The sequence below is a fragment of the Choloepus didactylus genome, chromosome 10 (assembly GCF_015220235.1).
Source record: "Choloepus didactylus isolate mChoDid1 chromosome 10, mChoDid1.pri, whole genome shotgun sequence".
Lineage (NCBI taxonomy): Eukaryota > Metazoa > Chordata > Mammalia > Pilosa > Megalonychidae > Choloepus > Choloepus didactylus.
The window spans coordinates 100,014,347-100,039,792 of NC_051316.1; the positions used below are offsets into that span (position 1 = coordinate 100,014,347).

At 37.3% G+C, this 25,446-nt stretch overlaps 1 protein-coding gene across 1 annotated transcript in view; it reads right to left on the bottom strand.

The window, feature by feature from the left end:
• Positions 1-15,148: 15,148 nt before the first annotated feature.
• Positions 15,149-25,446, bottom strand: part of LOC119545312 (olfactory receptor 50-like) — a 32,985-nt gene continuing 22,687 nt past the window's right edge. Inside the window, exon 3 of the mRNA XM_037850810.1 lies at positions 15,149-16,088. Within this exon, the coding sequence (XP_037706738.1) occupies positions 15,149-16,088 (940 nt within the window). The remainder of the gene's footprint in view (positions 16,089-25,446) is intronic.

The following is a 25,446-nucleotide window of genomic DNA, read 5'->3' on the forward strand; positions in this document are numbered from 1 at the left end:
AACAGTATAAATTTTTGGCAGTGTAACAGGGTCCTTCCCCAAGGGTACCCTGCCTTCCCTTCATCCAAGAGGCTCTGGATCTGTAAACTGTGTCAAGTCTGGGAATTGATTCAGGGGCTGTGACTCTCTATTTTTGTAATTCAAGGGAGACTTTTGTTCACTTCACCTAGAATTCTTCTGCTTATATAGTTCAAACAAGAATTTAGTCGATTGCCCATCTATTTTACCACTTGGTACTCCGTGATCTACTAGCCAACGCCATAAGTCTCTGCGAGTCAGATTATTTTGATTGCTACTTTGAGCCTGTATTCCATTATGGGAGCCATGCCCACCTTGTCTTTGGCAATTAACTGCAGGCACTTGGCTTCTGCCTACTCAGGAGCCTGTTATCCCTATTGTTTTTTAGATTTCCAGCTCAGTAACAGCCATTCCTACAATAATATATGACCTACATAGAAGGGCGACTGCAGAGCTCTTTAGGGATGATGGAGCTAATCTCACATATTTATTCCTCAAAGTCCTGGTAAAAGGTGTGTCCTCTGGACATTCCAGGGGTGTGTGAGCAGGTCTTCCATGATAAATCCTCTCTAACATTCCAACTTCTCTAAGCCTTTGAATCCCATCCTCTACATTATACCAGGGCAGCTCTGGCATTTCAAGTTCCTGTAATGCTGGCCACCTTTTGATCCATGTTTCATCCAGTCACCCAAACGAACTATTAACACCATTTCTAACTCCTTGAGCCCCATTGTTTTGTGGGCCCATATCAGTAAATTCAGCCTGATCCAACCTTTATTCCTCCCACCATTATCCCACACCTTTCATATCCATTCCCATACATATTCCCCTGGTTTCTGTCTGTATAGTGGAAAACTCATGCAGTTCTTTTGGAGTATAGCTTACTTGTTCATGGGTCACACTTTGTACTTCAGCCTTCAGGGCCTTTTGGGACTTGAGTTATAGATCTTGAAGCAAAGACTGCTGTTGGGGTGGGTCCTGAAAAGAATTAGAAGTATCCCTCAAGCCATTTACCTCAAGATATTCTGTTACATTTTCATCTCTTAAAACAGGATGAATCTCTCCAGACAGAGAAGTGATGGCTGCTTCCTCAAGGGAGGTGATTACAGGATTATCAGGCACTGAAGGGTTAATCTCTTTAGGTGGAGGTTGGATGGCACGCTCCTTAAGGCAGACTGGAGGTGGGGAAGCTGTTTCCTCTGGGCAGCCCACTACAAGTAAATCTAACAATGACTGAGCATAATCCAGGGTTCCAATGTCCTCACTGCCATTATTATCAATCCATATGTCCCCATCCCAAATTTCAGGATCCCATTCTATTGCAGTCAGTGCCTTTACTTTAACAGCAGACACTCTGAGAGGTTGAGATTTTACTTTACATTGTGAATCTACTCACACAATAAGAGTCTGCATATGGTTTTCAGAAATCTCAAGTCTGCAGGCATAGGAAATAAGATTTTCTTTCAGGACACACATAGAAACCTTTACATCTGTCATGTGGCATTTAAGTTCTAAACTTGAAGACTTTAGCTCGTCCCTTTCTCTTACAACTTTATCCGGTGTATCTAAGAGCATTCAGCCAACAACATTATACCTGTTAATTCTGCAAATTTCTGTGAAGGTGTGGAAACACTGTCACCCAGATCCTTGCTTTGTACAAGAACATGATTAGGAGAATCAAACGGTGCTATTTTGTGTTTCTCCTTTGCCAACTCATGCCATGGACTGTCAGTGCCCTCTTGATTATTGGAAATGGAGTCATTAGTACTTTTGAATCTAATCAGAGTAGAAAACAAATTATAAAAGCCCATTTTAAGATTCTGTGTCTCAAGAACCACTCCCAGTACCAAGTTGTACAAGTTAGGGTTCTCTAGGGAAACAGAATCAATGAGAGATATCTATGAATGTAAGTTTTATAAAAGTGATTCATGCAACTTTGGGTATGCACAAGTCCAAATTCTGGAGGGCAGGAAGCAAACTGGCAACTCCGATGAAGATGTTCGATGAACTCCTCAGGAAACAAACTGGCAATTTCAATGAACTTCTCAGGAAATGCTTTGGTGGTCAGCCAAATAAGTGAAAGTCCTCTATCTGTCTCATTTAAAAGTCTTCAATGGATTAATTGGCTTAAATCTATCCAACTGCATTCTCTCATTGTGGAAGACACACCCTTGTTGATGTCATCAGTCACAGCTGCAGCCAACTGACTGATAATTTAATAAACTAGCCTGTTGGTTTATTAACCAGCCATGAACATCCTCACAGCAGTGGTTAGGCCAGTGCTTACTTGACCAGACAGCTGGGTACCATCACCTGGCCAAGTTGACATAAGAACCCAACCATCACAGGGTCCATCTATTTTATTGATTTTCTCAAAGAACCAACTTCTGGTTTTGTTGATTCTCTCTGTTATTTTCATGTTCTCAATTTCATTTATAACTGCTCTAATTTCTGTGATTTCTATCCTTCTGTTTACTTTGAGGTTAGTTTCTTGTTCTTCCTCAAGTTCCTAAAGGTAAACATTTACGTCCTTGATTTTTGCTCTTTCTTCTTTTTTAGTATAGGCATTTAAGGTGATAAATTTCCCTCTCAGCACTGCCTTTACTCCTTCCCATAAGTTTTGGTATGTTGTGTTCTCATTTTAATTTGCTGCAAAATATTTCTGGATTTCTCTCATAATTTCTTCCTTGACCCCAGGGTTGTTTAAAAGTGTGTTGTTTAACCTCCATATATTTGTGAATTTTCCTGCCTTCAACATGTTAGTGATTTCTAACTTCATTTCATTATAATCTGAGAAAGTGTGTGATTTCAATCTTTTTTAATTTATTGAGACTTGCTTTTTGACCCAAGATGTGGTCTATCCTGGAGAACAATTGGTGAACACTTGAGAAAAAATGTGTATCCTGCTGTTGTGGGTGCAGTGTTCTGTAAATATCTGTTAAGTCTAGTTCATTTATCATTTTATTCAAAATCTGTTTCCTTATTGATCTTTTGTCTAGATGTTCTATCCATTGATGTGAGTGGTGTATTCAAGTCTCTAACTACTGTAGTAGAAGTGTCTACTTCTCCCTTCAGTGTTGTCAGTGTTTGCCTCATGTATTTTTGCGGCACTCTGGCTCAGTGCATAGATAGATATTTATGATTGCTATGTCTTCTTGATGTATTGTCCCTTTTCTTAATTCACAGTCTCCTTCTTTGTCTGTTTTAATTGTTTTCTATTTGAAGTCTGCCCCTGCTCTTTTCTGGTTGTTGTTTGCATGAAATATCTTTTTCCAATCTTTCACTTGTTTTTGTCCTTGGGACTTAAGTAGTATTTTCTAGACAACATATACATTGCTTCTGTTTTGTTTTGTTTTATTTTGTTTTGTTTTTTATCCACTCTACAAATCTATGTCATTTGATTGGGGAATTTAATCCATTAACATTTAGTATGATTGCTGTAAAGGAATTCCTTTATTCAACCATTTTTTCCTTTTGGATTTTCATATCTTATTTTCTTTTCTTTCTTTTTACCCCTTATAGTTACCCTTACTGCTAATCTTCATTTCTACACTCTTCTCCAAACCTGTCTCTCCTGTCTTTTCCTATCTGTCTGTAGTTTTCCCTTTAGTATTTCTTAAAGAGCAGGTCTCCTGTTCATGAACTCGCTCAGTGTCTGTTTATCTGTAAATATTTTAAACTCTCCCTCATTTTTGAAGGACAGTTTTACTGGATATGGGATTCTTGGTTGGCAGTTATTCTCTTTCAGTATCTTGAATATATTATACCACCTCCTTTACTCCACCATGATTTCTGCTGAGAAATCTGCACTTAGTCTATTGAGCATCCCTTGTATGTGATGGAATGATTTCTCTTGCTGCTTTCAGAATTCTTTCTTTTTCTCTGACATTTGACAATGTGGTTAGTATGTGTCTTGGAGTAGGTCTATTTGGATCATTTCTGTTTGGTGTACGCTGCAATTCTTGGACCTTTAATTTTATGTCTTTGATAAGAATTGGGAAATTTTTACTGATTATTTCCTCTGTTGTCCTTTCTGCCCTTTTACCCTTCTTTTCTCCTTCATAGAAACCTCTTGACATATAGTCCTGCATTTCATGTTGTTATTCAGTTCCCTGACACCCTCCTTATATTTTTTCATTTTTTTCCCTATTTGTTCTTTTGTGTGTAGGATTTCAGAAGTCTTGTCCTCTAATTCATTAATCCTTTATTCAACCTCTTCAAATCTGCTGTTGTATGTCTCCATTGTGCTTTTCTTCTCTTCTGTTCTACCTTTCATTCTCAAAAGTTCTGTCATTTCTTTTTTCAAGGTTTTGAGTTCTTCTGTATGGACACACTGTGTCTTCTTTATATCCTTCATCTCATTTGGCACATTTTCTTCCAACTTGTTGATTTAATTTAGAAGATTTGTTTGAACATCCTTAATTAGTTGTTTCAACTCCTGAATCTCATTTGAGGTGTTTTTCCTTTGACTGGGCCATATTCTCATGTTTTCTGGTATGACTGGTGATTTTTTTTAGACATCTAATTTTCTTGATTAGTTTATTCTGGAAGTCAGTTTCTCTCTTTTGCCTAGGATTTTTGTGTTGCTTGTCTTTGATCTCTATCTGGTCTTTGTTTCTCTCACCAGCCAGTTGTCAGATTGACCTTGCCCACCTGTATCCCCCTCTCCAATCAGCAATCAGGTACCCAAAGCTGCATGCCTTAGGGAAGGAGGGTAGGCACTGAGCATGCCAGCAAGTTCACTGTGTGTGGTAAAACAAATCTGCTGGCTTCCAGTGGTGCTCTGTTTTTCAACAGTCAGAAAGACCTGGGTTTGTTTTAGAATGCTTCTTTAACAGTTGGGTCTTCCATACTTCTCAGCCAAGGTTTCTGTGCAGGGCATGTAGACCAGCTCCTGTGGTCCTAAGAAACAGTGTGGAGCATCTTTTTTTTTCAAAATTTCTTATGGAGTTTAATTGAAGACTGTCTATATAGTACAACACAAGCTTTTTAATAAACTTTTAATTTCATTTCTTACATGGATAAAACAGGATGTTTCCTCTTACTGAGTAGAAACAATAAAAGGCAGACATTATTTGGATGCTGAATTAGATTCATTTATAACTCCACTTTCATATATTTTTGTTCATTACTACAATCTCATTGTTCTGGTTGGCTGACTTTGTAAGGAGTAAATATTATAAATTTGAACCTCTAACTTTATACTGATCAAATGCTGCTTTTTGGTTTTATTTAATGTCTTATAGTTTCCATAAGATTTAATGGGGAAAAACAGGTTCTATTACTAGGTTAAATTAGAAACCCATTAATATAAGCAAATAGATACTTGCATTTAGGAAACTAAGGCTTCCCTAAGTTGCACACGTTGACTCCACACTTGGTTTTTATGCATCCCAAGTCTTGCTGTGTGTCAGCTCTGATTTCAGTAAATATTGCTTGAAGGATGAGGCTGAAGGTGGAGCCATCATCTTTTTTTAAAAATTTAATTTTATTGATATTGTTCACATTCCATACAATCATAAAAAGATCCAAAGTGCACAATCTGTTGCCCATGGTACCATCATACTCTGTGCATCCATCACCACAAATATTTTTTTTCAATTTTTAGAACATCTGCATTACTCCAGTAGGGAAATAAAGACAAAAAAAAAGAAAACTCAAATCCTCTCCTACCCCTAACCACACTCCTACATTATTGACTCATAGTATTGGTATAGTACATTTGTTACTGTTGATGAAAGAATGTTAGAATAGTACTAACTGTAGTACATAGTTCACAATAGGTATATTTTTCCCTATATACCACTCTATTATTAACTTCTAGTTATAGTGTCATACATTTGTTTTAGTTCATGAAAGAGATTTCTAATATTTGTACAGTTAATCGTGGAAATTGTTCACCATAAGATTCACTGTTTTGTACGTTCCCATATTTTAACCTCCAACTTTCTTTCTGGTCACATACATAACTCTAAGCTTCCCCTTTCAATCACATTCACACACCATTCAACACTGTTAGTTATTCTCACAGTAACATGCTACCATCACCTCTGTTCATTTCCAAAAACTTAAGTTCAACTTAGTTAAACATTCTGCTCATAATAAGTGACCGCTCCCCATTCTTTAACCTCAGTCTATAATCTGGTAACTTATATTTCATGTCTGTGAGTTTGTATATTATAATTGGTTCATACCAGTGAGACCCTGCAATATTTGTCCTTATGTGTCTGACTTATTTCACTCAATATAGTGCCCTCAAGCTTTCTTCATCAACACATTTTTTTAAGATGGTTTTGTTCACCTACCATAAATTCCATCCTAAGTAAACAACTGATGGTTCCCTGTGTAATCACATATTTATGTGTTCACCACCATCACCACTATCTGTATAAGGACATCTTCATTTCTTCCACAAAAAAAAGGAGGAAGAGTCAATGAAGGTAGAGAGACAAAAGAAAAAGAAAAAGAAAAAATGACAGCTAAAAAGTAACTAAAGGAAAGATAGAATTAAACTAACGTACAATAAAAGAGTCAGGCAACATCATCAATGCCAAGATACCTTACCCCTCCTTTATATCTCCCTCTTATATTCATTTAGCTTTGATATATTGCCTTTGTTATATTACAGGAAGCATAATACAATGTTTCTGTTAACTATAGCCTCTAGTTTGCATTGATTGTATTTTTCCCCAGTACCACTCTATTTTTAACATCTTGCATGGTTGACATTCATTTGTTCTTCCTCATGTGAAAACATGTTTATACATTTTATCACAATTGTCAGGCACTCTAGGTTTCACTGAATTAATACAGTCCCAGTCTTTATCTTTCCTCTTTCCTTCTGGTATCCCATGTGCTCCTAACCTTCCTGTTTCAACCATACTCACAGTCTTCTTCTTCAGTGTATTTACATTGCTGTGCTACCATCACCCAAAACTATATTCCAAACATCTCACTCCTGTTTTTTCCAATCTGTCTGTAGTCCTCCCTTTGATATTTCCTGTAGTGCAGGTATCTTGTTCACAAACTCTGTGTCTGTTTGTCAGAGAATATTTTAATCTCTCCCTCATATTTGAAGGACAGTTTTGACAGATATAGGATTCTTGATTGGCAGTTTTTCTCTTTTAGTATCTTAAATATATCACACCACTTCCTTCTTGCCTCCATGGTTTTTACTGAAAAATCCACACATAGTCTTATAAAGCTTCCTTTGTATGTGATGGTATACTTTTCTCTTGATGCTATCAGGATTTTCTTTGGGTTTGATGTTTGATAATCTGATTATTAAGTGTCGTGGCATAGGTCTACTCAGGTCTACTCTGTTTGGGGTACACTGTGCTTCTTGGATCTGTAATTGTATGTCTTTCTTAAGAGATGTGAAATTTTCATTGATTATTTCCTCTGTTATTGGTTCTGCCCATTTTCCCTTCTGTTCTCCTTCTGGGATACCCATGACATGTACATTCATGAGCTTCATGTTGTCATTCAATTCCCTGAGATGTTGCTTATATTTTTCCTTTCTTTTCCCTATCTCTTCTTTTGTGTGTAGGATTTCGGGCATCTTGTTCTCCAGTTCCTGAGTGTTTTCCACTGCCTCTTGAGATCTGCTATTGTATGTCTCCATTGTGTTTTTCATCTCTTATGTTGTGCCTTTCATTTCTGTAGATTCTGCCAGTTGTTTTCTCAAACTTTTGATTTCTACCTTATGTTCGGCCAGTGTTTTCTTTATAGCCTTCATATCTTTTGCCATATCGTCCCTGAACTTGTTGATTTGGTTTTTGAGTTGATTTAGCATATTTCTTTGAAAATCTTTAAATGATTGTTTCATTAAAGTGAAACAGTATCTCAACTGTATCTTGAGGTGTAAGTTTGTTCCTTTGACTGTGCCATATATTCATTTTTCTTAGTATAGTTTGTAGTGTTCTATTGTCTAGGCATCTGGTTTCCTTGGTTACCCCAATCAGATTTTCCCAGACCAGACTGGGTTCAGATCTCAGAATGGGGTTATATTCAGTGTCAAGTTTCCCTGAGGGTGTGCCTTAGAAGATTGACAGACATTCCTGTGAGGTCTCTAGCTGCTGTGCTATTCCTAACCTGCCCAGCAAGTGGCACCCATCAGTCTGTCCATGCCAACTGTTGTAAGGAGGTGTGGCCCTTTTAGTTTCTGTTTTGGCTGTTTTCCCCCAGGCCCTAGGGTCTGAGTTCTGAAGGGAGGGCTGGCACTATAGCGGGCCCCACCGTCTGCTTCTTAGGGAAGATACACCCTCTAGGGTGTTATCTTCTTCAATTGAATAGCTCCTTTTTCCCTCTGACTCTGTTATCTCCACCTCTGTCTGGGTCAGAGTGCTGCAAACTGAAAATGGCTGAGGCTCACTCCACTGAGCCACTCAGGTTAAGAGAGAGAAAAAAAGGGAAAGAAAGCCCCCTATCAGAGCCAGTCCATGGCCCCCCAGTTTTACCCATTGGCCAGAGATAGCACTTGGTCTTCTGGGCTCCCTTTCCCAGGATGGGAATTTTCTGGCTCTTTAAGGTCAGTCAGCACTAAAAGTCTCTGTTTGCTTGTTAGGGGTTTGCCTATGTTTGTAGCTTGTATTCAGCAGTCCATATTTGTTTATTAGAACCCCAATTGATGTTGGGATGAGCTATATTCACTTGCTCCAGGACTCCTGCTTTCTCCCACAGTGAGGTTTTGCAGCTCAGCCTCCCATGGGGAGAGGGTGTTCCTGACATGGTTCTACAGTTTTTACTTATGGAATTTGTGCTGTGATCTCAGCCATCCTACCCAACCCAGATTGGTGTACAATGTGTGGACAGTCATGGTTGTCCCCCAGCAGTTATTCCAGATTATTTACTAGTTGTTCCTGGTTGTTTATTAGTTGCTCAGGGGGACTAACTAAATTTCATTCCTCTCTATGCTGCCATCTTGCCCTAAATTGAGCATCTTTTTAAAAGTGTTTCAATTTCCTTGCACCTTCCACCCTGTCCAGCAGATGGTACTTTTCAGTAACTTAATTGGTCTCAGAAGCTGCTTTGCCTCCAAGCACAGGCTGCATCTGCACTGGTGAGGTGAAACTGCATTATTCCTATGCCTTCACTTTGCTGGCCAAAATCTGGGTCAATGTGGGGCTGTATCTCCCACTCCACCTGTGGCAGAGTATTCCCCCAGCTGACCTAGTCTTCCAGGTTTCCCCTAAGCAAGTAAGTGGCCATCCATTGCTGCTTCCCTCAAGGGTGGAAGAAGGAGAAGGAGGCCACATCTGAGCAAGAAAAGAGGTTCTTTGGGGGTTACCCTTAGGCATAATTATAAGTAGGCTTAGCTTCCCCTTTGCAAGAAATTTTCATAAGGGCAAGCCCCAAGTTTGAGGGCTTCACCCATTAAATTGGGAGTCCCTAATGCTTGCAGGAATTTCAGGAATTCCCTAGGTAAGGAAGTTTAATATTTCCACATTTTTCTCCAGTCCTTCAAGGGGTCTTTTTTATTTTTTACCCAAGTATTCTGGGATGTATCAGTGTATTACATTAACTTGTACAAAGGAACAAGATCTCATTTCCTATTCTAGGTTCCATGTAATTACATTGTTTAAATAAACTGACCATGCATGGTATATTAGATAATGTGCTACAGAGAATATAATTTGGAACAAATATACTTCTCTTAAATAACTGATAAAACTCAGGAAGCGATGTGACTGCTGTAGGAGCTTACAATCGAGGAACATTTACAATAAGCCTTAATGAACATCTGTACTCCTGCATCATCAGTTGCCTGATCTCTGCCCACATTCTATCCCCTGATAATCTGTGGTCACAAATTCAATTCTCAGCATTTGATTTTATTTCTTCACGTAAATTTTCAGTCCCATTTTCTCTTGTTCCTTTCCTTCTATCACTCAAAATGTACCTATTTGAGTATACGTGAGTACATATATATTTTAGACAACTTGCTATTATACCAGGAGCCACTGACTTTATGTACATATTTTTGCAATCATTTTTCTTTCTTTTCCTCAGATTCAGTAATTCTTTTGATCTTTAAAGTTCACATATTCTTTCTTTCAGGTATTGATTTTTCCTTTCATATATTTAACGTTTTGGTTCTAGAAGCTCTTTTTGTATTTTTACTAGTTTTTCCAATTTTCTGCTGAGATTCTCCATCTATTTACTCATTTTATCCATCTTTTCCTTTATGTCATTGAATATACTTAGGAAGACTTGAAAGTCTTTTTTTGGCAAGTTTATTGGAGGAATTTTTTATTTGCTGTGACAAGGCAAGTCTGGTACCACTTAACCTGTTATGGATGGAAATAGAAGCTAGATAATTCATTTTGTGCCTTTTTTCTTTTCTGATATATGTATTTAAGTCTTTAAGTTTGTATTTATGCACCACATTACCTGAACCCACAAGTACAATGTCATATCATATATTATGAAAACAATTTCTAATTTCTATTGTGACTTTTTAAACAAATTCATTATATAGAAGTTTATTTTTTGATTGAAGTTTTCTGAATTTTTGATTGAGGTATAAGTAATAAATGCTTTCTTAATCACACACATTTTACATTCCCATCTTTTTGTATTTCTTCACTTGTATACGCTAATGAAGTGATCACTCAGGTGAGGTATAGACCATTTCCAGCGCCACAGAAAGCTTTCTTCTACCCCTTCCTATCAGTATCCTCCCAGGGGTAAATGTTCATCTGATCTCTATCATCACTGATTAGTGTTGCATGCTTTTGAACTCCATATCATTGGAACCATACAGTATACAATCTTTTATATGTGAGAGTTGTCCCTCAATATTATGAAAGTGATTCATCTATATTTTTGTATACATCAGTTCATTTTTTTCTGTGGTATTCTACAGTATTCCCCAGAATGAACATATGACAATCTAGTTAACCATTCTCCAGCTGGTGGATAATTGGATTGTCTCTGTTTTTGTCTACCAAGAATAAGTTTCAAAGTACATTCTGATACTGGTTATTTATTGAGCACAAAGGGTTGACTTTGCTGTATATACAGCCAGGAGCGGAAATCCTGAGTCATGGATTATTCACTGCTTAGCTTTACTTGCTCTCCACACAAACTAACACATCATAAATCCATAGTTATTAAGAAAATGGGGTAGTAGTGCATAGACAAAGAATAAAGTTATGGAACAGGGATCCAAGTAAACAATTTCTGCATATAAAAAATCAGATAAATGAACAATTGGCATTGCAAGAGTAATGGAGAAAACATGAATCATTAAAATAATTTTTAAAATTCCATTATTAATATGGAAAATGATTAAAATTAATCTCTATCTCATATTACAGTAAAAACAATCAATTTCCATATGTTATTTCCAGGACTGAAAGCAAATTTTTAAATTTTACATGAAAGGAGAGGATATTCTTTTTATGTACTTGGGACAGGGAAGTATTCTATTTTTTGTTAAAATTCATATATGTTTGGTGTAAATCACAATGCAAAAGCACATGATTCAGTAGCTAATGCCAGTTCAAAAATCTATTGTGAGATAGAAATTTCTAAGTGCTATAATAACTGGGGTCTGTTGAATTCTTATCAAAGCATTTACTGCTGATATTTGATTATTCTAATTCATCAGGTGTCTGTGTATGCATGTGTGTGTGTTGAATTAGTATTGATACCTTTGAGTGCAAAGGGCATTTACCTTGACACTGACACTACAGAACCTCATTAGCCAGCAGAACTCTACACTGTAGCTACTTATGCAAATGGAAGACACCACCTCTGAGTGGAAATCAGAGTTCATCCTTCCTCAGCCACTGCCCCTTTCCTGATTTCATCTCTTCCTTATTGTCCATAAAATGGAATGACTGCCATTTACAAGGTGGCTTCCTCAAAGAAGTACTTTTAAATCAAGAACTAATTTGCACACAGATCATGAAAGATGCATTAATAACTTTAAGTGCAATAAAAATAGGACACTGATAGATAGTCAAAATAAAAGAGTAACAAGTTTCAAATGATAGAAGACTTTTGCAGCATGCACAATTGACAAGGTATTTACTTCCAGATCATATGAAAAATGACCACAAGGCAATAAACAAAAGAAAAACATTGTAATAGAAAAGGAGGAAAAAAGACATAATCATGTATTACGCATAGAGGAATTTGGTAGTAATAAGGGCAATGATGACTGTTGTAAATGTCCAGGTAGGTCTCCTAGTTGGTAGATGACTTTCACTATGTGATGATTCAGGGACCAGGTAAACAATCTTCAGCAACAGTAATGTGCTTTCAGTCAAGAGTGGAGAAGACCCACAAGTGTCTTTAAATTGCTGGTCAGAAAATAACACACATTCTCTTCCCTTAGGGGACAATGTTTTACCTAGATTAATAGGAAATGTGTCAGCTGCCTCCCAGTGTCAACTTCAGTTTGGAAAGGGGGACATGAAATTTTGGTGGAAAACTAGCCATCACTCCCATAAATATCCAATAAATAAAGGCCAAGATGTTCTACCTTAAAAATAATGGAAATAGAAAATAAATGAGACATAACTCTCTATTCCTTGGCAAAAATTAAAAAGCCTATCAATACTAAGTGCTGGCAAAAAGGTAAAATAATAGGCCTTATACTCTGGTGATGCTGCTTTTAATTAGTATAGCTATTTTAGAAGAGAATTTACCAGGCATAATTAAGTGGAGCATACTCATGGCCTACTATCTAGTAATTGTCCTTCTGCGTATATAATTTACAGAATCTATTGTGTACATGCACTGGCTGCATGTAAAGAATGTTCACAGCAGCATTGTTCAAATTAGCAAAATGCTAAAAAGAAATAAAGTGTCCTTAGAAAATAAAACAGATAAATGAGTTACATACTCAGAGTATAATATTATCCAATATGAGTGAATTTTGCAAGGAGATATTAGATGACAAAAGCAAAACCTAGAAGAGTAAGTATAGTATTATTCCATTTATATGAAGTTCTAACAAACGAAATTGAAGGATCGATATTAGAAGAGTTCAAACTACAAATAAAAGTAACAGAATATTGAAAATACACAAGATGCAGGGTACCTTCAAGAGAAGAATATATAATTGAAGAAGAGGCACAAGGGGATTCAACAATATTTTTAGTTTCCTAATATTTTAGAGTAGAGATTGTTAAATATGTATTTCTTTTAATATTATTGTTTGAATTGTGTCATTTACATAAACATACATGTATACAGCATCCTGTATATATTTAAACTGCATATATATATTTATATAAAATATGCTCTTTTGTTTGTATGCTATTTCAATATTTGGTATGCTATTTCAATATTTTTTAGAGTTTAAAATAAAATTTCCAGTAAAGGAGTTAAAAGATTGCTCAATCTGAAAAATACTGAAGGGATTTGAAGGGCCCAGACTTTGACCTCACACATACAGTACTGAGAGAATCAATTCCACTAAATATTGCTAAACCTCTCTTATTTGGAATTCCTGTCTTTATACCAATTGTTAAGAGTAAATGGAATAATGGCTATGGAAATATCTGTCAAGGTAACTGAAATGTAGTAATTAATATGGTTACCTTTGCCTTGAGTGAAGGCAGTTCGAGTCTCTAGACTGAAGACAAAACTTTAACATTTTCTATGACAACTATGTTTAGATATATTTGGATTAAACTACACTGAGGTCTGGCCCTGAATTCAGTTTAGGTTGCCTGGATTTCCTGATATCCTGCCTAGGCATTCTCAAACCTATACCCTGAAAGACTGAACTTCATTATCATAATGGACTGATCACCCATAATAACAACACTACCTAAAGAATAGGTTTATCGTTTATTCTCACTGCTATGCCTTGTTCCCAGTTGGCCATTGTAGGATACCAAGGGTTCTAGACAAGTTTTCGTTCACTACCTGGGCCTATACCAATTCTATCTGGAACACTTTCCTGTCTTTTTGCAGAGACCATCTCATTTCAATTTTTGGCAAGGACCCCCTCCCCCCTCCCCCCTACACACACACAAACACACAAACATACACACACACAAACAGTAATACAGATGTCACCAACTATATTAGTCAGGGTTCTCTAGGGAAACAGAACGGTTCACCAGGAGATATCTATAAACTTGAGATTTATACAAGTTTCTCATGCAACTATGGAGACACACGAGTCCTAATTCTTTTGGGCAGGATGCACGAGTCCAGGTTCTGTAGGGCAGGCAGTGAGCTGGCACTTCTGATGAAGGTCTTCAGTGAGCTCCCCAGGAGAGGATGGCTGTCTAAAGAGAAAGTCCTTAAGGTAGGCTGTGAGCTGGCACTCCGATGGGGTTCTTCAATGAATCCCCCAGGAGAGGTTGGCTGGCTGAAGAAGTGAAAGTTCTTTCTCTTCTTCCTTAAAAGTCTTCAACTCATTGGATTAAATCCACCTGATTGAATTCTTTCATTGTGGAAGACACTCCCTTCATTGATGTAATCAACCACTGATGTAATCAATTGACTGATGATTTAATAAACCAGCTTTCTGGTTTATTAATGATTCACAAATAGCCTTGCAGTAATGGTTAGGCCAGTGCTTGCTTGAGCAGACAATTGTGTACCATCACCTGACCAAGTTGACATGTGAACCTAACCATCATACCATCACTCTGTGCTCACAACTAAAAACCAAAATTTGGACAATGGATAAGAAAATTGAAACAAATGTAAAACTAGTTCACTAATTAATGTCATTCAAAAACTATATTCCAAAAGTATTAAAGACTTAAACTCAAAAATAAAATCATGAGACTATCAGAAGAAATAATTTCATTTTCTTGAGAAGGGGAAAATCTGTGTTAATACAGACTGTAAACTGTAAAAACAAAAAAATGGGAAGCTATGACTACTAAAAAAATTTTAAGCTTAGAGTGCAAAAGATACCATAGTTAAAGAAAAAAAGTTCTAAATGTTATTGGGCAGTTATAAGTTTAATACTCCAAAATGAACAGGAAAACTAAATGGAAGAAAATTAAGTTCAAGATGAAATAGAGTGGCTGTAGAAAGAGGGCACATCAAGACTCAATAAGAAACAGCTATTCAGAGAGGAAAAGATGCTCACACTGCATGTGCAGACAGAGCAGGTCTTGCATCCAAGTTGTAAGGAAAACAGTGTCCATCATGGTGAACATGTCCCTTTACTGAATATATTTCCCAGAGCCCCTTTCATATACCGGTTCCTCAGACTGTAGATAAAGGGATTTAGCATGGGAGTGACCAGAGTATACATTACAGCCACAATGGCATTCTTCTCATTGGAGTTACTGGATGAAGGGAAAAAATACAGCCCAATTATTGCCCCATAGTACAGAGACACCACAGACAGGTGAGAGCCACAGGTGGACAATGCTTTGTATATTCCCTTGGTTGAGCGGACCCTCAGGATGGTGGCCCCGATGTGGCCATATGACACAAGGATGCAGATGAATGGGAGCGTAATGACTACCGACCCCACAGTGAGGATAACCAGATTATTGACTGTGGTGTCAGAGCTGGACAGCTTAAGTAAGGCAGAGAGGTCACAGAAGAAGTGGGGAATGGCGTTGTCTCCACAGAAAGAGAGACAGGCCAGGAGGAGAGTGTGCACCAGGGCACCGGCACAGGATAGGGCCCAGGACACAATTACAAGCAAGAAACACAAGCTCTGACTCATGATGGTGGTGTAGTGAAGGGGATGACAGATGGCCACATACCTGTCATAGGCCATTGAGGTGAGAAGGAAGCTGTCAAGATCAGCAAAATATAAGAAAAAATATACCTGGGAAATGCACCCGGCATAGGAGATGGATTGACTCTTTGTCAGCATGTTCATCAGCATCTTTGGAGCTGTGACAGATGAGAAAGAGATGTCAGTGAGGGCCAAGTGGCTAAGGAAGAAGTACATGGGGGTGTGGAGGCGAGAGTCCAGCCTGATAAGTAGGATGATGAGCAGGTTCCCCAGCACCGTGGTGAGGTACATGCCCAGGAAGAGGGCAAAGAACATATCCTGCTGCTCTGGCCTAATGGGGAGTCCCAGGAGAAGGAATTCAGACACGCTGCTCTGATTATCCTTCCTCATGCTGATCTTTCTTGCTGGAGATGAAAAGAGAGATGGAGAGATGAAAGGAGGAGAAATTATCACAACCATCACATAATGACCACATATTTTTAACTAGTCAGCATGTGAATTTTAACTAGTGATACCTCATACTTTTTACCCTATAAATGGCATTCAGTAATAATCTGGACTCAGGTTATGATGTTTCTACCTAGAAACCAAATCAACCTGTTTTGAAAAAACAGTGAACATCAGAAATATTTGTCAGATCATACCAGGTTCCAATTTCAGGATTCTGAGAATTCATAACAGAAATCTGAGAGTAGGATATAAGGGCCCAGGGTTAGCTCAATTACCAGTTTTTAGAAAGATTACTAGAGATTCTGCAATTGTTCTCTTGCTGTCTCTTAACCTTCCCTATTCCTCTCACACAGTCTTTGGCTAACACTGTATTTCCTGGATTGGATAAAGATAAGATAATCCAGTGGTTGCTGTGATTCTTCCAGAAATCAGCATTTGGAGGCTTGTTAGAAGTAAAACATGAAAATAATCAAGGCAAAGACGCTATTGGAATCTATGCACATAACAAAAGATCTAGTGACATACTTGGTAATAAAGCTGCCCATTCTTTTAACAATACTCCTTCCCAACCCTTGACATTTTCAGTCCACCATCCCTCTTTCTAAAGAAATGTGCAGGGAAGAGGGAGAACATAGTCTACTTGCACTTCAAAGTTCTTACTTCAATTACTCCCTCGAGGAAAAGCAGATCATTCTTGCTCAAATCCTCAGAATACGTAGGATTTGACTCATCCTAAAACTGAGTATGCCAGTGACTCATACTAGAAATTTTTCTTCTTATATTTCGAACACTGCTCCTTGTCTGCTAATACTGTCATTCATCTCTCCATTTTCTTTAGTCAATAAGTCTGAGTGTTATTCTTGTAAATGTTCACAAAATAATAAGGGAGAATATGATGTTTCTACCTTTTAAAAATATAACTCATGTAGTATTTAAAGACAATTTACCAACTCCAAAGTCTTTCTCTTTCAGAGCTGAGAAGGTGCCTCAATATAAGACTCATCACTCATTTTAGGGATTAACTAGCGTTTCCAATAATTACAAATTCTCCAATTTGACAGAGATGATCTCTAAAAATCCCTGTTATACAGTCTACTATGTTAAAATCCTTCTATGTTATTACCCTAAGAATTATGTTCAGCTTTACAGTTCATTAACATGTTAATATCAATTAGTTTATCAAAATAAAGTGATAATTAGCTGTCTGATAGGCATTTAGATTGTTTCTAATATTTTGTTGTTTCCAACAACATTATAATAAATAGAAATGTTGATATGTGATTTTCCACATAAGCAAATATATCAGTTGGATAAATACTTAGAAATGGAATGGCAGGGTATGTACATTCACAATCTTCATAAATACTGTTAAATTAAAAGAGGCTAACATAAGAAAGCTTATTCTGGGAAGGTCCATAAAATGAGATCTGAACCGTAAGGAAGAGCCTGCCATATGAGGATTCTAGAAATGGACATTATGTTTAGAAGGAACAGCAAGTGTAAGACCTTGAGAGACAAAAGGGCTAAGTATGAATGAAGAACAGAGAAAATTAAGGAGCACGGGGAGCAAGGGAAAGATATGAGATCGTAGAATTATCTGGGAGCCAGATCATATAAGTCCTTTTCCATCATAATAGAAAGTTTCAGTAGAAGACCCATTAAAAAGTTTATGAGACTAATTTAAATATTTTAAAGATCATTCTTTAATGATTAAATAGTGGGTGAAGAGGAAATTATAAGAAGTCAAGGGTTACAGCAGGAATCTTAATGGGAGGCTATTGCAGTAGTTCAGGTTCAAAGTAATAGCAGCTTATATCAGGATTGTGGCAACAGAGATGAAGACAATTGAGGAGAACTGGGATAACATTTCGAGGAAAATGCAACAAGACTCAAACGTGGATTAAAGATAACTGAGAGGAAATAGATTTTTGTACTGCTCTCCAAATTGTGGATAGATAGTCAATTTCCAGATTAATTATTTTAGATGTTGCTGCCTGTCATACTCTGGTTTGAGGAGGGGTAGAGTCATGCTAGGAATCAGAAACACACCCTGGATACATGCACACATAAACACACAAACCCATATACTCATATGGCTGAATGTGAATTCAACTCCTGCTCTGACATGGTCCCTTAGGTGAAGAGCACAGATACCTTCAGCTACAAGGCATGGAACAGTTCTTCCATTTCTCTCTAGAAGACCCAGAATCTAGTAAAGCAGGTATGTCTAAGGGTCTCAAAGAGATATTACAACAGGGAGAAGAATCACCAGTTCGCAAGCAAACAAAGAAGATATATTCACACTCTCATTCACAGCTTCTGAGCAATGGACATGGGATCTAACTTTTCAAACCCTAGAAAGGACCCAGGAGAACAAGAATCCCCAAGCCCCAAATTAAAGACAAACAGCAAATAATTGCTTCATTTTCCCTTGAGGGAAGAATGCTTTGTCATTAGCAGGTAATAAGAAGTTCACCCTTGGAAGAATAGTGATAATAATCACAAAACTACCGCTAGGAATTTCATGACTCTCAAAGTTTTTCATCTTGGAAAAAAATGCAATTCGAAGAGTCCACTCAAGCTGGAAGTTGAGTATGTTAACCCAGGTCTTTTGTTTCTAAACCCCATGTTTCTCAGGAGCTACAGAACCACCTAAACTTTTGGTATTTGAGTGAAGGGCCCTAGGGGGAGTGAGACAGGGTTTTTATAAATCTTTGTGCTCCTGTCTCCAAACTGTAGATTCAACATATATGGTTCAAGTTTCTCACAATATTGTAGAATGACATTCGAGGTGGTTTCAAATAAACTTCTTAAAAAATTAATTCCAAATTAATTCCATATATCTCCATGTCCATTTCTTCAATCCACGTAGAAAATGAATGTCATGCCTATTTTTCAATGTGAAGAAGTATATATGTTCATAAAGTGTTATAAATTTTGTTCCGTTTTTGTGTTAAAATCAATCTGCCCTTGTAACTGTTATTTTAATAAAGAAGTTTTGTGAGGTATTTGGACTTCAGAAATTGTTGCTGAGTTATGTGAATCATAGTTGTCCTGATTATAATATGACAGTTGATCTGCTTGTTTTTCCAAAAGTTGAGATTTGACAAGATTTCCTTCTCACACCAAAAGATCATTGAAATCCCTCATTCCTTGCATGGAAACAAAAATAAAATCTTTGACTGTATTAGATTTCTTATTAAACAGTATGAGAACCTCAGTCTCTTTGAGATGGCAAATGACATTTCTACTTCCCCACGTAACATGCCAATTCCTGGGATACTTTCATGTTTATCCTCTGCTACTCCAACTCCCACCCATCTTTCTGGGCCCTGTTAAAAACTTGCTCCCCTGTAATAACTTATTATTTATTAAGAAAAATACGTTGGTTTATGCACACACAATGAAATTGGTAAGTGGACAAAAGAGATTATAAGGATTTCACAGAAAGGAAATGCAAATGAGCTAACAAAAATATGCTCAACCTCAACAGTAATCAGGGAAAGAAAAAATTCAGTAAGATTCAATTTTTTGTGAGAAGAATTGATTTTTTATTGAGATAAAAATCACATAACATAAAATTCACCATTTTAACTATTTTAAAGTGTATAATTCAGTAGCTTCCAGCATATTCTCAATGTTGCACAACCATCACTAATTACAGAAAGTTTTCATCACCCCAAAAAGCCTCAAGCCCATTACCCTTTTCCCCAGTCCTTGAGAACTATGAATCTGCTTTCAGTGGCTATGGATTTGCGTATTCTAGACAGTACATTTAAATGGAATCCTACAGCATATGGCCTTGTGTAGCCAGTTTCTTTCACATAATTTGTTTTCAAGGTTCCATATTGTAGCATGTATCAGTAAATCATTCCTATTTATGGCTGAATAATAGCCATTTGTCTAGATATGCCATATTTTGTTTATTCATTCATTAGTTAATGGACATCTTGGTTGTTTCCACTTTCTGGCTATTGTGGAAAATGCTGCTATACATATTTGTGTTCTACTTTGTTTTCAGTTCTCCCGGGTATTTATTTCAGATTGGAATTACTTAGTCCTGGTGTATAACAATTCTTTTAAAATGCTGTTGGATTGAGTTTCCTTGCCTTTTTTTTTTTTTTTTTTTTTTTTTTCTTTTATGTGTACTTGTTAGGGATAGTGGTCTGTAGTTTTCCTTTCTGGTACTGTCTTTGGTATTGGGGTAATATGGACCTTATAGAACTAGTTAGGAAGAATTTCCTTCTCTATTTTTCGACAGAGTTTGAGAAAGACTGGTGTGTTTTATGATAGATTCACCAGCGAAGCCATCTGATCCTAAACCTTTTTGTTGTTGGAAGATTTTAATTATGTCTGTTATACACCTATTCAGATTTTCTCATTCTTGAATCAGTTTTGGCATTTTGTTTCTAGGACTTTATCCATTTCATCTAGGTTATCTAATTTGAAGGCACACAACTGTTCATAGAATTCTTACATTCCTTTTTATTCCTGTGAATGTCAATAGTAATGTTCCCCCCTTTATTGCTAATTTTAGTAATTTGAGTTTTCTTTTGTTGTTGGTCAGACTAGTTGAAAGTTTGCCAATTTTTTTGATCTTTTCAAAGAATCAATATTGGGTTTTATTGATACTACTGTTTTCCTATTTCACTTTTCTCCACTTTAAACTTTTTTTTTCTTCCTTGTTTTCTAGGTCATTTTGTTGCTCAATTCTTCCATTGCTGCCTTCCCATTAAAGAAAACCTGCTCCTATATGGGTCTGTTCCCACCCCTCCTGTTATTGTTACAAGTTACATCTTTATATGTTGTATGTCCAACTGACATGGATTTATTACTTTATTTAGCTATCTTTTAAATAATATAGGAAAAAAAGAAGTACTGACCAGAAATACATTTATACTGACTCTTGTATTACTTTATTTAGCTATCTTTTAAATAATATAGGAAAAAAAGAAGTACTGACCAGAAATACATTTATACTGACTCTTGTATTTACATATGTAGATAACTTTATGCGTGTATTTTATTTCTTTGGATTCAAGTTACTCTCTAGTGTCCTTTCACTTCAGGCTGAAGGGCTCCATTTAGCATTTTTTAGAGGGCAGGTTTACTAGCAACAATTTTTCTTGGTATGGGAATATGTTAAATTCTTCTTCATTTTTTAAATCATTTTTTTATTGTAGAATATAACATATATACTTAGAAGTGATAACTTTCCAAGTGCAATTTAACAAGTAGTTAGAGAATAAATTTCAAAGAATGTTATGGGTTACAGTTCCACAGTTACAGTTATTTCCTTATTGTGAAATATAACTATGCAAAAGGTAATATCTTTCAAACTATGATTTAACAAGTAGTCATATAGGAAAATTCCAAAAATGTTATGAGTTACAGTACCATAGTTTCAATTATTTCCTTATTTTGAAATATAGCATATACACAAAAAGATTATGACTTTCAAATTACAATTTAACAAAAAGCTATAGAACACATGTCAAAGGATGCTATGGGTTACAGTTCCACTATTTCAATTCTTTCCTTCTAGCTATTTTAATACCCTAGCAACTAAGAAAGATAAAATTATATAGAGATTCACTATTCAAAATCCTTTGTTAAATTCCATCTTTTCTGTTGCTATCCCTTCCTATAGTCTTGCTGGATATAGTGTTCTGAGTTGACAGTTGTTTTCTTTCAAAATTTTGAATATGTCACTCTACTGCCTTCTGGCCCCATAATTTTTGATGAGAAATGAACTCTTAAATCTTATTAAGGATCCCTTATACATAACAAGACCTTTCTCTCTTGCTCCTTTCAGAATTTTCTCTTTATCTTTGATTTAAACACCTTGATTATCAAATGTCTTGGTGTGGCTCTCTTTGAGTTTATCCCATTTGGGGTTCATTGAGTTTGTTTGATGTGCAGACTCATGTCTTTCTTCAAATTTGGGAAATTTTCAATTATTATTTCTTCAAATATTCCTTCTCTTCTCCTTCTAGTACTCCTGTGATACATAGGTTGATACGCTTGATGGTGTCCCATGCATTTTTTAGGATTTCTTCACTTTTCTTCATTCTTCTTTTGTTCTCAGATTGGGTAATTTCAGTGGATCTAAATTCAGGTTTCTTCGTTTGTTTTTGTTTTTTTTTGTTGTTGTTGGCTCAAATTTGTTGATCCTCTTTGGTTGTCGGGAGCCAGATCACCTGATCCTAAACCTGATGGCACGGCCTTAGGTTCAACAGAAGACATTACTGTGGATGTGCCGCACGGCGGCGGGCATGGCCCCTCGGCGGATTCTGGCAAGGTCTGCCACCGATGGACTATTGCAATGCTGATTCTTTTAATCTTTGTTCTTCTGCTTTCTCTTTTTTGCTAATGTTATTACTTGGGATATAATCTGGATAATGATCGAAAGATATGACAAAATGTTGCGGCACCCTTCCGATGATTTTAACCTTGTCGAATCAGCCCCATCCTCCACCTATGAGGAGGCGGCCACCCCGTCTGGCCGCCCCTGGGGCCCCCCTTGCCCTTTCCAGAATCCTCCTTTACACAGTTCCCACCTTTGACATCCAAAAATCTTTCGCTGAGAAAGTGATTAGAAGGCCCAAAGCAGAAGACGATTTAAACCACGTAAGGACGAGCCGTGCTCGTATGCTTGCTGGGGATGGAAATGCGTGTGTGAATATCTCCGAGTGTAGCGAGGAGGAGTTATTCCTCACCCGGCTTCCTTGACAGGCCACGGCCCCGTTGTGTTGTCCGAGGGGTTAGAACCTGGATCAGGAGTCGACACGCTCCACATAGTGGCCTAATGGGCTGGCCTCGGCAGCCAGAGGCATACAAGAAATTTCTTTGGGCACCCACCCCAACGGGGCCCTCATGGTAATGACGAGTAGTTCCGCGAAAAATGGAGCTCACAGCTAATTTACTTTAGGTACAAAAACAAGCCCTTCTAAATAATTAAAAATAGCCAGAGCAGAGATCATTACTGAGAACAAGGAGGATATTATGAGGAACTGTGGAAGGTCTGCACCGGAACAGTTGTCTCAAAATAGGGATAGAAACACACACTGCTACGGTCTCCCCCCGCCCTGTTCGAATCCCAATGTTCCCCTAGAATTGAGTAACAATGGTTTTTGTGATTTCATATGCTGTTGCTTGCCAACTCTCACCCGCGTGATCCAGGTGCAGAGCTTATGTAACTTTGGGCTATAAAAGAAAATCACTTTTTCATTAAAATAGTTGGAGCCCTGAGCTTCGTCCCAGATACTTTGCGTGTCTGTCTCCTTCCTTACTACGCCGACAGCACCGACCCCCCACTTTGGGACCCTGTAACGTTTGCTGAGGCAGGACCTCGGCATTTGGTGAATTAATTACTTCTGTTAGTGCTTTGTTTTATCTTCACGCGGTTCGATTTTGATTGATTTCAACTAATGGAAGCCCTCTCTTAGCATTTCTCTGATTTCCTCCATCCCATTTTCCAATGTTTCCTGTAGCTCTTTGAGGATATTTACATTACTGGAGTATACAATACTAGAGATGGGATTTTGCAGGGTGAATTTCTATTTTCTTACTTTTTTTTTTTTTTTTTGCTGTGAATAGCCCATACTTGACCATTAGCCTGCCTGTCTTATATTTCTTCGTTGAAAATTGGACCTTCCAAATATTACAAAAATGAAAACTCTGGAGCTACAATCTTCCCACTCCTCGGTTTGCTATTGCTGCCTGTTGTGGTATCTGCTGTTTCTTTAGTGACTTTTCTGAACTAATATTGTAAAGTCCATGTTCTTTGTTTTGTGTGACCACTGAATTTTCAGTTTGGTTAGCTAATGATCATCTAGTGATTTGATAAGTTTCCTTAAAACACCTGAAAACTAAAAAACGACAGCAACAGCAATCAAAACGTTCCCAGTCTTTGCTAGTGGGCTGTGTGTCTGCTTGGGCACTCCTTTAATACTTAGCTAGGCAGCTTACAACCTTGCCTCAGCCTTCACTTGCTGCTAGCACAGAGCTGGGATGTCAGTCAAAGGTGAGGACTTAAAGCCTTCTCAGGTCTTTTGTTAGCATGTGCTCCATTCTGGGCCTGCATATGGCCTTTTAGATTCACAGTAGTTAAGTGGGGAGCTGTTAAAGGCCCTTATTCTTCAAAGTTTTTAAATCCCTAATCTTTCTTCCCAGACTTTTTGGTGTCTACTGTTTTCCTCAACTATTATCCCTTGACCCATCTGGAAATGGCTAATGCATGTGCTTTTAAATCTTTTTGAAAAATGCCACTCAGGCAGTCACCTCTAACTTGGAAGAGTTCCAAGGTGAAATAATGGCAACCTCTTTGCACACCATCCTTTTGATACCCCAACATGGGTCAAAGAAACAACCACAATTCTTTGAAAGAAAAGTCTGCCCTACTCCTTCTGGCACCAAAAATCCATACTTGGAATGTTCCTGCTGTCTTCAAGCCACATTCTCAAATGCCAACAAGCATGTTCATAGAAGCCCCTGATCCATTACCAGGTCATGCCCTGTGAGTTTGGTGTAGAGCAGATGCCCAGGCCTTGGTTCTGGATCTGTAGGTGCAGCACCTCTTTTTGCTGCGGGCAGCTTTCCAGGACCTGGATCCCCTGAAAACCAGCCTGACAGGCCCCTCAGCAAGACTGGCCCAAAACAGGAATGCTGGGGCTGGACATGTGCATGAGGGAAAGGAGCATAAATGGAAGGAGTGGACAGGTGTCATGAGCAGGTGGACAAGATTCAATTTTATATCAACTGATTAGAATGAATTAGATTTGAGACTACTTTTTGATGACAATGTTGTGTATTAACTGAAAATAGATATATATGTATAAAGAACATCTAAAGTCAGGTATATATATAATATATATCAAAATACATTAAATTTCATCTAAGATATTAAATTTATTGACATCCAGTTTCTTTCTTATATTCCCTTATTAGCCCATTGATATCTATGGTATCTGTAGTGATAACACAACTCTTAGCTTCTGATACTGGTAATTTCTGTCATTCTCATTTCCTCATCTTCTCCTAATTGGTCATGCTAAAAGTTGATCAGTTCACTGATCTTCTCAAAGAAGGATTTTTGTTTCATTTAGGTTTCTTTATTTTTTTCTCTTTTCTCATTTGTGGTTTCTGTTCTCATCTTTATTATTTCATTTCAACCTATTTACTATGGCTGTAATTTGTTCTTCATCTGTTCTTAAAATCAAATATGAATATCTTTGATTAGAGATCTTTCTTCTTCATTACTAATATAGGCATAATAAGTGGTGTTCGGGATTGAATTG